We start from the raw sequence: 13100 nt of genomic DNA on the forward strand, positions 1-13100 counted from the left end.
AAAAAAAAAAAAAAAAAAGAGGGACAAAAGAAACCACGAACCAATAACGCAATTCATTTCATAATACCCAACGTGTTCGGTGAGGTACCCGGACAAGATAGGGCCAATGAATGCTCCCGCAGTCCAGCTCATGCTTGACACAGACAGCGCCCGCGAGTATCCGCCATTAGGGCCAAAGATGCCGGGATGTCGGGCTTCAATTTCGTCGACCGTCACTAACGCAAGGGAGGACGGGAGTTAGCGAATGCGAAACCGGTCCAATGAATTTCGACATAGCATACCTGTAGCTTCAATAGTTCCTGCACCATTGAGTAAACACGAGAAAGTTCCCACTGCAGTTACGCAGACGGCATAGACGATTTGTCCGGTGTTGCCACCGTTCACACCGGGGAACCGATCGTCACCGGGCATACCCAGCACCCACATTATGGGCATCAGGATGGCGAAACCTGCTGCGGTGGGATACCGTGTGCCATAGCGATCCTTCAACCAACCACAGAGCGGACTCATAATGATTCCGGGACCTTGAAGAGCGGCGAACAGTAACCCTGACATCATACTCCCCCAGTCGAATGCGTCCCGAACATGAAGAGGAATAGTGGTATCAAAGCTGGAGATTAAAATAGCGAAGACAAAATAACTCATCGCGCCGCAAACGAATTGGCGGTGTCGGAAGAGATATGTATAAAAGTGCCACCCCTTCTTTTCCTCCACAATGGTGATATTGGTCGGCAGGAGGGGATCATTCTCGGGATCCTGATCGTCGCCGCGCGGCGTACCTGTGGGTTATTTAGGTTAGAAGCTGGATATGTATTTCGAATCGCATGCAGAGTCTCACCTGGTTGCGTTTTCGGTCGCTCAATCATCAAGACACGGAGCACAATATCCACCACAATTATGGCAAAAGCGCTCGACCATGCCAACCAGTATCCACCCATCTCGAACAGTATGCCAGCAGCCATGGGTCCTCCGGATGTACCCGCAGCCACGACGAGGGAGATCACTCCGTAAGTCTTCCCAAGATGTTCCTGCTTAACATTGTCCGCGATCGTTGCGTATCCCACGGTCCAGATGAAGGCACTCGCAATTGCTTGGATAAAACGACCGAAGAATAAGGTGAAAGCTATTATGGCAACCGTCAGAAATTACTTTGCAACTCGACGGAACCAGTGCTTTTTTTTCTTTGCAGCACAGGAATCGCACATACTTGAAGTCGCCATAGCCAAGATAATTGTAGAAAACAGTGCAGCGGCCAATGAACCGAGCAGCAGGATCTTCTTCGAAGACATCTTATCGGCATAGTGGCCAATGAATGGGCTGCAGACGAGCGATGCGACCGCACTTAACGCAAGCAATGCAAAACTCATGCGCTGGGTGAGGGACACATCGAGACCGAGACGGTTTTCCAGGATGTAGGGAAGGATCGGGACAATGAAGGTATACAGGAAGACATCTGGTGAAGTTGATTAGTTAGAAACATCTGAATTCCGTCAACGCGCGGGGGAGCCCAAAGCAATCAGTACCAGTGAACAGCGCCATTGCCATGGCGCTGACAATGAAGAAAGGCGAAGACCGCCATTTGTGGCCCCATACAGACCCTCGAGAGACGGTGAACTGCATGGTGTAATCTCGACTTTACAAGAAGCCGTGGAGAACTACCCGGAAGCAAACAGTTGACGAAGGAAGGGAAAGAAAAAAGCCATGCGGAGAACATAAATTCTTTTATCGTATCCGTCGAGGAGGACCGATAGTAGCCAGCAACGAATCAATTCTCATTATTCAACTCCGAGACCCACCATCCCCTGATCTTATGAGTAATACTGGTAATACTAACTTACGTAGTGAGATGACTTTCAGCTGAGGCCAAGCGGCGGCAAACACGGCCGATCCTGAATATCACGGCAATGCAGTTCGTCCAAGCCATGCGTGATGTACAGGTCAATTCCAATGCAGTTTCAAGCGAGCTGAGTGGATCGACAAAAACCCCAAAGCATGTTACCTGCGGCATTGTCTCAATGGGGACGTACAAGAGGCCATACTGGCCTGTAACTGGATGCTTGACTCGGCGGATCGTCCGGATCGACAGCATTTTCGGGGTCCACACCGTCATTTCAAGGAATAAGGGAATAACCCTTGCAGCGATATTCCGACTGGTTGAACCATTCATGATTAATCTCAATCCAAGCTTTTCTCTGGTTTCCATCAAGACAAATCATATTATACCACCGAGTGAGTTCCTGGGGACAGAATGCGACCATGAGGTTTGTGAGATACGGATAGGTGGTTCTAGAAAACCTCGAGGTTGAATTCTCTCCTAGGGCTTCGAACATCACGATACATGCACGGGATAACTTATCCCTAGCAGAAATGTACATCCACATCCTTTCTCACCTGAGGTATTAATTTTGCTCTGCATTTAGATTACGTTAAATTATATCACACTTGTTTTTGCGTTTGCTTATGCCTTTTCTTTTGTCTCATTATTATTTTTCCTTTGAGTCTTTGACATAGACCGGAAAGATTCTACCCCGCACGCCCTTTTGGTTGCATAAATACGGAGTTGTTGCATTGCCAAGGATAAGAATGATCGCTGCGCTGATGTCCCGTGCATCCCGCTCATGCACATTTACGTTCGGTTTTAAAATTGGTATATCAAGGCTGTGCATATGCTTATGCTTACCACACTTGACAAGTCCTCTATCATGATGTCCCATTAAAAGCAAAAAGACAAGGCAGTCAGTCAACTTAAAAGGTTTTAGGCGTTTTGAAGCCCTGAGCCCTATCTTACCTCGTCTGCCCAAGAATTGGTATAGGCTTTCTTCAAAAGTAACAAAATCGAATGTCTATATACATATACCCTTGACGTGCACTCCAGTTCTTAAGATCATTTAATTTATTAGCATATATTTATGGAAGGATCATGTTTGGGAACAGCCTAGTCCAAGGACTATAACATCTATAACATAGGGCCATGTTTATTAACACTTTAGCCCAGGAAGAATAGCGTCTTCCCCGAGCATGTCAGCAGACCAGCACGCCATAGCCCTGGGTTCATAAGTATTGGCATTATTAACCACACCGATCACGATTTTCAGAATAGCCCAGGGTTGGCATCCATAATTAGCAAAAGAGCTTGGCCGAGAGCATAGGGATATAATCCATATATTGCTTCTGTGCTGATCCGAATCGTTCATTAGTCGATGGATTCATAATTTGCGGCAAATGTATGTGTTCGATGGCCTCCCTATGTATCCAGCGTCCGACCTTTCATAACATGGAAACTTGTTGATAGTGGCAACAAATGGTCGGGTCACGTAAACGATCAATACCAGCCAGAGCTCAAGGGAACCCATGGAAAAGATACTCGAACCCCCTTTAGAGGCATATTAGCGCAGGTTAGGTGCAAGAACCGGGACAAACTGATCTATGATGATCTCGGATACTCCCGCCAAAAAATAAGCTTTATGTGCTTTTTTAAGATCCACATTTCCGTAATTCCGAATAACCTAGCTCCAACAATGAGCTGTGCGAACGCGGCCTTTGTTTTATCAATAATTTATATCCTGTTTCAAGTCCACATAACTTACTGGGATCTGTAAAATGAAGACAACTTAGTAGTAACCTTGTAATATGTGGGTTAGGCACATAACCTGTTACCGAGGTCACTGATGGGTTCCATACCCGGAAAAACCCTCTCCCCTACATATCAACGGAAATACGGCAAAGGGGCCATTGCGTCACCCATACCCCAGAATCTAGTGCAACGGGGCGATATAAAAGCGCTGAGCCCCGCAGATAAAAAAGCTTTGTTGGTGGAGTCCAGACCATCTATAGCTGCATAGCGGCCTTACACTCATTAAAAGAAGTTTTACTCGCAGACTCACCATTTCGAAGAACGTATTACTCATTGAATATCCCCACCTTGACAGCAAAAGCTTGCATATCAAGTCTATGTAAAACAAACCAACATGACAACCGACCAAGGAAAGGCCAAATACATTGCCATCCTCGGCGCAACAGGGAATCAAGGGGGTGGTGTTGTACGAGCACTTCTCGCAAAGGCCGAACCATGTTTCCACGTTCGCGCCATCACTCGCGACGTTTCTTCCCCTGCAGCGCAGAGGTTTCAGGCGAAGTACAAGGACAGTGGTAGACTCGAGATGGTCGCTGCTGATGTTTACGACAAACAATCCCTAATTGAGGCGTTCAAAAATGCTTATGGGGTGTTTGCTGTGACGAATAACCGGATCCCCGGGAAGAAGATCGAAAAAGAGCAGGATATGGATCATGAACTGATGGCTGGGAGGAATATTATTGATGCGGCGAAGGTGTGTGTTTACTCTCTGTATACCTTTATCAGGATCCCAGCACAATGAATGCTAGAAAGAAGAACGCGAAGCTAAGTTGTGCGATCAATGTATAAGGCTTGCAATGCGCAGCACTTCGTAATGAGCAGTTTGCCCAACATAACGGACGCGAGTAAAGGCCGCTTTACTAAGGTTTTCCATTTTGACAACAAGTATAAGATTGAGCAGTGGGCTCGGAATGAACTCCCTGCCGTGACGGCTTTACATCCTGGTAAGTTCACGAACATCCAAAGATGAGGCATGTGCTTAGTTTTAATAGGTTTGTTCTACACAAACATGCAATGGTCCCAGTATTGCCAGCGCCAAGGTCAGTCTCAAAAGAAGCGGTTACCTCCACGCATGGAAACGAATTTGATGGCTAAAGTATTGTAGACGATGGAACAGTCCGGTTTTGCGCCCCAATAGATGGGAACAAACTAGCTGATTGGGTTGATCCAAGCTATGATATTGGCGTATATGCTGCAGGTGCGACGATCTCATTGTTCACTAAAGACAACAAACGTGGCTAATACAAAGACAGAGATATTTTCCCTGGGACCGGAGAAGACATCATCAAAAACGTATCCTGTTGTTGGACCAAAACTCTCATTTGCTGACTTTGCGAGAGTGTTCAGAGAGATTACTTCACAAGAAGCTACCTTCGACCCGATAACATTGGATCAATGGGGCGCCACTGTCGCAGCGACTGTTGGCAAAGGATATGAAGAAGATATAAAACAGATGATGGAATGGATCTCTGTGGCCCCAGATGACAAGATCTGTTACGGAACAATGGATCGAAGTGAGGATAGATCCTATGAAGATCTTGGCGTTAAGGCCAGTACTTTGGAGGATTGGATGCGAAGGACTGCATGGCAAGGGCCACAGTAGCTTTTTGATTACTCTGTTATGATGTGGTATCTGTTCATTGATATCGGGAAGAATGGGATCTAATGGAGGCCGAGGTGTATGCAGCCTCTCCTTACCTCACCCAATATTTAACAGAAGAAAAAGGCGTGGTTAAAATGGATTCAGCTTGAAGCAAATGTGACAGTCTTGCTTCGTAGATGGACATTTAAATAGTCATAGTTGGTATCTATTTCAGCAAATGTCTCCCTGTACATACATAAGAGCTGATGGGTGCGCCCTGTACCACCCATTCGATAAGTCCAACTCCCCAGTTGGCTTGTTCGAAGACTAATATATTACAATACTGTTTTCTCTTTCGTTTCCTCTGCAACAAAATGTATGCAATATCAATGGATCGACTTTTTTGTTCGCATCGGACGGACTAGATCTTCATAGGCTTTCCCTAATCCATGAAATAGCAGATGTGGGCCTCACTGTCCGATTCACACCACAGAAAATTGTAGTTGAAGTGGAAAAGCTTCCATTCCCCCTGTTTGTGCTGCAAGCACACCAGTAGCGATAACTGGTTTGGATCTACCTCCAGACCTCCGATATAATCGTCAAACCGGCCGCCATTACAGCATTCTCATAGTACGCCAAACTCATCGGTCGGGAATCCTGGTAAACGCGATAATGAGAGTTGTTATGGCTCATCACTATGAGGGATCAACCAGCAAGCTTTGCAGTGAAAAGAAAGCCGAGCTCCGCTGCCTTCCTTGGTATGCCGACATAGGCAGCACCTTCTCCTTGGATTGAAATGGACTCGGAGCCAACAAAATAGAAATGAACAGTATAATTGCCTTGGGAGGCTGTGAGGTGAACGTTGTATATGTTGGCATCCACCTTGACGAGTATTGGGTAGCCAGACGTTAGTAGATTGCCCTGGGCCAGGAGCTTGTGAGATCCCACTGAGGTTTTGTTTTAGAAGAACGCCTTCTGCATCCTTCTTGAGTTGTTCAATATCTGGACTGGGACTTCGACATTATGGGACTCTACATGATATGGGTGGAGAGTAATATAATTTGGCCAGTAAGGTATACCACGTCTCTGATAATGCCATAGCAAGAAACTGTTCGTTTATCAGGATGCTGCGCTCGTAGTGATCATTGCAGGACACCTCTTCTGCCAAGTCGCATTATCTCGTCCCAAAGTCTATAAAGCCCACCTAAGCATGCGACATCTGTCCAGGCAAAGACATGCAGTATTTTTACAGCGTGAGTTAACTGATATATTTGCAAGTCCAGACGGACTTTGTCGGTGAGCTGCACTAGGGATTGGCGTTGGGCCATGCTCTCTGCTGCAATAGTAGCCACTGTGGTACACCATAGAAGCAGTGTACTAGACATCTTCTGACTAACATGATGGAGTTTCTCGGTAAGCTGTGGGATAATAACGGCTCGGAGAGCAGAAGACTTAGGGACTGGGAACGTGACGTGGAGTGCGTATAATAGGGCAGAGAGCCTACAGGCGTGATAGAGCTCGAGAGAGTGGGAACTATCACAAGGGTCATCCGGTTGATCGATAATGCAATCAGGTAAGCCATGCTCGTCCGGTAGGCTAAACAAATCATGGTGCACTTGGTTTCGAACGTCTCCAATTAAGTCCAGGGGCGAAGCATCAAGATCCCGATGGGAGAACATTTGTATTACTTTCGAATATTCACCTAGATGTACAAAAACGTTTGCGATCTTTTCGTTCACGGGGGGTGTAAGTGACAAAAGCTCTCGGAACCCCGATCCAGGAAGAGACGGCTGTTCTGGTGCGATGTCAAACACTTGTAGCGGCGAAAAGAGGTTGTATAAATTCCCCTGTACGTCTACCAAGGGATACCGAGGCTTCGTCAAGGAATGGGCGGCGAACATCAAATCCGCACTGTAAAATTCATATCAGGTATTTGAGAACAGGATAGCCCAGAACGAGCCGAGGTAAGTAGTAAACCTACATTGACAGCAGCCAGCCTAGTCCGTACAGCCTGACGGTGTGGATCCCTCCAATGCGATCTAGAAGGGTCTGGATGAATGTCCAGTGCATAGAATGATACTCCCTGCTACCGTAGAAAGAGAGAGACTGCAAGCCCACAAAAGGAGGAGTGAACGGACTCGCGTCTCGCGCTACTTTTCCCTTGACGTGGTCATTAACAGCAAGATATAGAACAGACATGATGACACTGTCACGCCAAGTCTCATTTGTGTAGTTAGCTACATGGCTGTGTAGAGTGTTCAGGACAAGGCCTTTGTAGTACAATTGCTCTTTGGTCTCTAACACCGGGTCAGGAGCACCGTAGCTAATCTGTAATATATCCCTGTGATAGGACGCGGCCCACAAGGTGCTATAAATGACGAGCTTATTTCGAGACGATTGCTGAATCCAAGCCTGATAACAAATCCCGGCATAGTTTGATTGCCGAAATGCGGGCCATATGGAGGTCAAAGCTACGTGTAAAGTCAGTCAGCAGGAATAATCGCAGGTGGCCAGTGCAATAGCACAGGGTAATAAAGATTTCCAAGCCACTAACCGAAATGCACTAGGCTGTCGACTTGCGGTCCCCAGCTCGCATCTAGTGGGGAGAATGGGTCCATCCTTCCACTCACAGCTGACAAGGCCGAGGGGGCCTCTTCGGCCTTCTGGTTGGTCCTCAAATCGTTCAGAGACATTAACCTACTGCAGGTCCCACAAACTGTAGCCCCATCGCCAGTGACGAGGAGCGTTGGACTACTATGGGGGCCCATTTGAGTTTGGTCGGAACCAGAGCCCTGGAATTCTCTGCGACAGGGACAAAGCTTCTTGAATGCATGCCGATGATGGTCCCCCTGTACCTTTCTCTGGTCAATCAACTTCTCCCTCTTAGCAGCTTCCTCATGGCGATAGGTTGTTTGCTTTTCAGAGATACGCCGTCTTATCAGAGCTGACCTAATTCTTCGAGAATGTGTGTTGGAACCGCTAACCAACGCAGGGCCATTGACGAAGAGAAATTCTTGTGGTTTGCTACCCATATTCGACACTAACTCCCAGCTCCACTAAATCTCAAGGTGCTGATCACCGCCGTGTGTAATCGAATCCTCGGTGCCGAATCTGTAGCCGATGCTGATGACCGCGCTGAGAAGACAAAGACCAAGTTGTCTTAGCTTCACTCTAGCCTATCCAGATAGGATGCGGTCCAATAGGAGTCGAGGAACACACTTCCACTTTAGGTTTAGCCTTGATTCTGTGCTAGCCCCTCGAGGCTCGGTTATACGGAGTAATTCGAGTATCCAACAGAATACGATCCATTTTCTTGGTTGCTCCGATTATTTCCCGACATGTTTACGTACTACCATGTCTCTGCAGAGAACGACTGAGCTGTAAGAATTCACCATGTTTGACAAATGGTGGAGAAGCCGGTCTAAGCTAAATTTAGTCCCCCTTATATTAACCACAAAGACCTTGCAGCCAACAGAATCCATCATTTTAAAGATCATAATCTTCCATTTTGGCCATCATGGCAATCATTAATATGCATTAGTATTTTAGGGGCTCCCAGAGCCGTCTTTAACTGTGACAGAACGTGCTGAATCCGATCCTCTCTCCTCAAAAAGTGCTACCAGAGTCTGCATCACGATAGAACGCCTGAGGCTCTGCATATCTACCTGAGAGCAAGGGCCAGAGGGTGATGCGGAAGAAGAAAAAGAGCTGGTGGTGGAAGATGATGACCGACAACCGGCGGTCCGCTCATCTTGCTGCGCCATCTCCGACATTACACGTAGCACATCCTTCCACCGTTTCCTCATTATTTCTAGTTCCGACTTCAATCGCTCGTTTTCTCCCTCTATTCTATGATTCTCCGTCCTTAGCAGGTGGAACAGATCCGACAAACGTTTGTTTTCTGTGCGAAGTACGTCCATCTTGACCTGCGTTTGAACTCTCTCCTGCTCTCTCCGTTCTCGGAATCGACGCTGGGCTTCGCGATTTTGGGATTGTCGTCGATTGATAGTCTATGGCATCGAAGTTAGCGCCTTTGGTTAAAAGTCAAATTCGTTTTGGACAGTGGATCTTGAGCCATTTTGTCACCCACATTGGATATTCGATGCCCGCTATTATCGATATGCTGTGAGTCAACACCAACGGTACCCATAATTGCAGAGTCCAGTGGATTCATAGCGATGCAGGCAGTCACTCCTGGTGGCGAAAGGCTTGACGATGGGGAAATTGGTATTGAATGCAGAAGCGCGGATGTGTTTCCAGTGACCATGGTTGGGATATATCGGATATCCTCTGTCAGCATGGAATGTGGGTGGTAATTGGAGTCACGGTTATGGTGATCATGATCATGATGGGTTACGGGTTCATCCCATTGCAAAACCCCGATCTCCGCATCATACTCGGAATCTGTTGCTTGCCTCGGACGCAGGTCTACCGCAGAGGATGTGGAGGAATTCATAATGACGAAAGAACGCACTTTAAGATGATTGATCGGAAAGGTAAGATGCCGAGATCCCCCGCGTTAAAGGGGAAGCTTCAGGTTATATACGCAGCCATGTGAAAACCCTTCGGGACCACGATAATGAGATGGGAAAAGCCTCACCAAAGTTGCGTCAAGCTATCACAGCACCCGCCTCTCGTCTGGACCGTGTTGATTGGCAGACTCTTGGAATCCAGAGCAGTCCGGTCCATGTAGGCCTAAGAACTAGCCCTAATCTGGGAGTGACTTGCTGGACGCTGATTCGACGGAACTTTCGCTAGATCAGATAAGGCGATACCGGTGATTAACCTAACCCTAAATTTAGACTAGGACTCCACTTGCCTGTCTCTGAATAATTTTCGCTGTGTGACAGATATCAAAGCTGGAGTTAAGTTCTCTCGGTTGGATGGGGATGCCCCACCAACAGCCCATCATCTTTTAACCGTGAGACCATTTTCCCGGAACGGAAGTGCAAGGCACCATTTCAGTGGACAGCCATGAGCGGAGCTATATTTCGCTCCATTATAAGGATGGAACCGAGCCGCCGGCGTATCACTAACTACCAAGTCTGTGGTTCTTATCTGCCACTCACGACCCTGTTGCCCCAGACCATAGGGAGGCCTGGTCATGCAGTGAGCAATACCTGGTGTTGGCAATTTAAACGAGCAAATTACTGCAGAGGTTTAGCATTTGTTGCCCGGGATAAGAGGTACTACTGTAGGATGCACGTGGTCCTTGTCGACCCACTTTACTGAATAAATACCACCCTCCCGGGTAGAATGATCCAAGCTAATTCAACGTCCTGACTCATCACTAATTCTTCGCAAGGTTGCCCGAGCATTTAAGCTCGTCTCAACGATACGCTTGAACTGTGGAAGAAATGTACCCAAGCCTCCAGGAGTGCCACGTTATGGACACTCCAACCGGCCCCCACACTGCGGCCCGGAGCCCTGTTTGTCCTTCGGCAATCTCCCGACGAGTCGCTTATTATTGCGATTTTGGGAGGCAGTGCAAGAGTGTGCATGGTCCTTGCAGCCACTAGTCTTAGATCCTTCGTTACTAGATCGATGACATGCTGTGTGGTGGTGGTGGTGGTAGTGGTGGTGGTGGTGGTGGTGGTCTAGTACTCCGTACTTTTGGAATGCATTCGAGCAAAGTCCTCTAGAAATGTAGTACAGACAGATTTGCGTTAGACCTTGTCGTAGTGGTCAGGGGTTTGAGGACACTTGTTTTACTTTCTACCCCTTCTTTCCTTTTTGGTTAAATCATGAGCTTTGGATTCTAGCTTCTTTTCCATAAAAGCCCGAATCAGCAATGGATGTCTAGTCTGGAACTCAATTTCACTAGGTCTAGCCATTCCCTTTCTACCACGCACGCAGTTTTGTTTTACACCTTGAAAGGCAATTCACAACCTTGATACCTGGCCTGACACTAATTTCATCGAGCTGACATCCGCGTGGCGATTACCTTCGACAGCCCTGCAGATCACAGACCCAATCAAGGGACCGGAAGGCGTTTGGCTGAAGGAATCCAAGACACCCACTAAGCCACTGGCCCCAGAGATCAGCGACAGTAGTGGGCCACTGTTTGCCGAACCCACAATGACCACTGATCTTCTTGACTTGCCAGCTTATTGAAGAGTAGTGGATTAAGTCAAGCAACGGTAACCTCAATCGCTTGGACTTCACATAGTAGAAGTTCGTAGCGCTAAATCTATAGTAAAAATAGGAATCTCTTGGAGACAACTTTGCGTGACTCTATGATACATAATTCCTTGGGGAATTATACTTCGTACCGTCGGTCATATGAATTCCAACAATCATCTCAATCTGCGGCTTGTCATCTTACATTGCCAGGCTAGACTCAAAGAGGAAGGTGATTCCTCGCTTCTCTTGATTAGTGGTGAAATGAATTTCCTTCTCTTCTTCTTCTCCTTCTTCTCCTTCTTCTTCTTTTTCTTCTTTTTCTGTTTTTACTGATGATTATTTACCCTGATTACCATCATCTATTCGTGGAGTCTACAACTTTAGTGGAATGGGCAACCACTCCTCCCTTTCCCCTACCCCCCACCCGTATATACGAACCCTCTCATAAAAATCTTACTTCAGTGTAAAATAGAGCTACATTCCCAGCATTCTACATTATACCCACATCTAACAAATAATATTCTCTTTCAGAGACCTTCATAACGAATGCATTTTATTTGCGATCATCAACCGGGCCCAGAGATTTGAACCCCCTTCAACTGTGCTTACAAACCATGTAGAACCAGGAACAATATATGCACAGTGATGAGAGATTCAACGAGAGAATGGCTATTCTATTAGTATGTGAGTTATGAATATCTATTTACAAAACTAGTATTATTCTATTCCTTTCTTTGCCCTTAGCTAGATGTGTATAAGAGGGTTTCTGGTTAAATGATTTCATTTCTCGATGCTATGTATTACTATCTAGAGTCAGGAGTCCTTGACATAAACCTCCTGGACACCTTAAGAAGGGAAAATCTAAAAGCACAATCCTGCTTTTGCCTTCTGCCTCTCTTGTTCTCATGGAAGGTGATTGTTGTTGATCAGTGTTTGCAATCCAGTAGCGACATGTCTTCCCTTACAGTTGTCGACACTGCTGGTATTTACAATGTCTGGGCGGTGGCTTTCTATTTCCAATATGTCCACTTCGATAGGCCGAGCTATAGCTGACGTTTGCCTGTAGTGAAGAGTCATTGAGGTAATAAAGGTTCTTCAAAAGAACCAGATCATTTTCAACAATAACCGAGATATCATGAATCCGTGAACTGCCTAGGATAAAACGCATGCGCTCAAACACAGCGCACAGAGCTTATTTGTTTATTGCTTGTAGTCCTGATCTCATCAGCACATAGCATCCGCGGTACACTCCAATGTATGCCTTGTTGTCGGGCCTACGTAGTAAGAATGGGGATCCGTACGGAACCCTTCTAGCCCGAACGTTGCCTGATGAATCTAAGTCGTGTGCCCAATTATGAGTTCGCTCAAGATATGTTCTATGTTGGCAGATATAGCCAACTAGAACATCGTTTAGCCTCACTCGACCCCTCCCACCACTCTTGCCGCCCTTGAAGAAAACCGTTCTTCCTATCCTCAGTTATCTATCCGACGCGCTTTCAATCAGTGCCATATCAGCGGATGAGTCGTTGACCGGGGCAGAGCTCGGTATCATGACTGTCGCTGTTACTGTATGATTGAGTGCCTGCTCCATTAATGCACACCCGTCGCCAGACAGGGCTATATATGGCTGAGGCGTAGCCCTAGGCGCACTCTAACTGCCAACCATGCAACAGCCCGTATATACAAGCTGTAGCAAATTTGCCACCTAATTTTCAAAAATGCTAGTTAAAAGCAGAATGATGTTAATGCCAATTTAGACAC

General features: G+C 46.7%; 4 protein-coding genes across 4 annotated transcripts; 1 reads left to right on the forward strand and 3 right to left on the reverse strand.

Moving 5' to 3' along the window:
* Window positions 1–41: 41 nt before the first annotated feature.
* On the reverse strand, window positions 42–1687 carry BDV27DRAFT_137052 (putative MFS multidrug transporter; the record flags this gene model as incomplete). Its single annotated transcript, XM_032068911.1, has 5 exons — window positions 1524–1687; window positions 1208–1453; window positions 839–1123; window positions 282–779; window positions 42–215 (listed from the first exon to the last, which is right to left on the reverse strand). Coding segments are annotated over exons 1-5 (1300 nt in total), but the record flags the coding sequence as incomplete, so codon positions are not given.
* Window positions 1688–3833: 2146 nt separating this feature from the next.
* Window positions 3834–5332, forward strand: BDV27DRAFT_137054 (NmrA/HSCARG family protein). Its single transcript, XM_032068912.1, has 5 exons — window positions 3834–4328; window positions 4425–4578; window positions 4627–4674; window positions 4740–4832; window positions 4888–5332. The coding sequence occupies exons 1-5, from the start codon at window positions 3969–3971 to the stop codon at window positions 5235–5237; spliced, it is 1005 nt and encodes a 334-aa protein (XP_031921894.1). The 5' UTR covers window positions 3834–3968; the 3' UTR covers window positions 5238–5332.
* Window positions 5333–6358: 1026 nt separating this feature from the next.
* BDV27DRAFT_163219 (uncharacterized protein) lies at window positions 6359–8248 on the reverse strand (the record flags this gene model as incomplete). The annotated part of the gene is made up of 3 exons (XM_032073517.1): window positions 6359–7127; window positions 7198–7687; window positions 7771–8248. 3 exons carry the CDS (start codon window positions 8246–8248, stop codon window positions 6359–6361), a joined length of 1737 nt encoding a protein of 578 aa, XP_031921895.1.
* A 398-nt stretch (window positions 8249–8646) lies between these two features.
* BDV27DRAFT_137057 (putative bZIP transcription factor) lies at window positions 8647–10039 on the reverse strand. Its single transcript, XM_032068913.1, has 2 exons — window positions 9307–10039; window positions 8647–9226 (listed from the first exon to the last, which is right to left on the reverse strand). The coding sequence occupies exons 1-2, from the start codon at window positions 9670–9672 to the stop codon at window positions 8762–8764; spliced, it is 831 nt and encodes a 276-aa protein (XP_031921896.1). The 5' UTR covers window positions 9673–10039; the 3' UTR covers window positions 8647–8761.
* Window positions 10040–13100: the final 3061 nt, after the last annotated feature.

Source organism: Aspergillus caelatus, assembly GCF_009193585.1.
Source record: "Aspergillus caelatus strain CBS 763.97 unplaced genomic scaffold BDV27scaffold_304, whole genome shotgun sequence".
Taxonomy (NCBI): Eukaryota; Fungi; Ascomycota; class Eurotiomycetes; order Eurotiales; family Aspergillaceae; genus Aspergillus; species Aspergillus caelatus.

Bases quoted from the DNA above. Each gene is read 5' to 3' on its own strand.
- BDV27DRAFT_137057 (XM_032068913.1), bottom strand. From the start codon at position 9,672: ATGAATTCCTCCACATCCTCTGCGGTAGACCTGCGTCCGAGGCAAGCA. The intron at 9,227-9,306 runs GTGGGTGACAAA...TCGATGCCATAG, and splicing joins GCGGGCATCGAATATCCAAT to ACTATCAATCGACGACAATC.
- BDV27DRAFT_137054 (XM_032068912.1), top strand. From the start codon at position 3,969: ATGACAACCGACCAAGGAAAGGCCAAATACATTGCCATCCTCGGCGCA. The intron at 4,329-4,424 runs GTGTGTGTTTAC...TCAATGTATAAG, and splicing joins ATATTATTGATGCGGCGAAG to GCTTGCAATGCGCAGCACTT. The intron at 4,579-4,626 runs GTAAGTTCACGA...TAGTTTTAATAG, and splicing joins CGTGACGGCTTTACATCCTG to GTTTGTTCTACACAAACATG.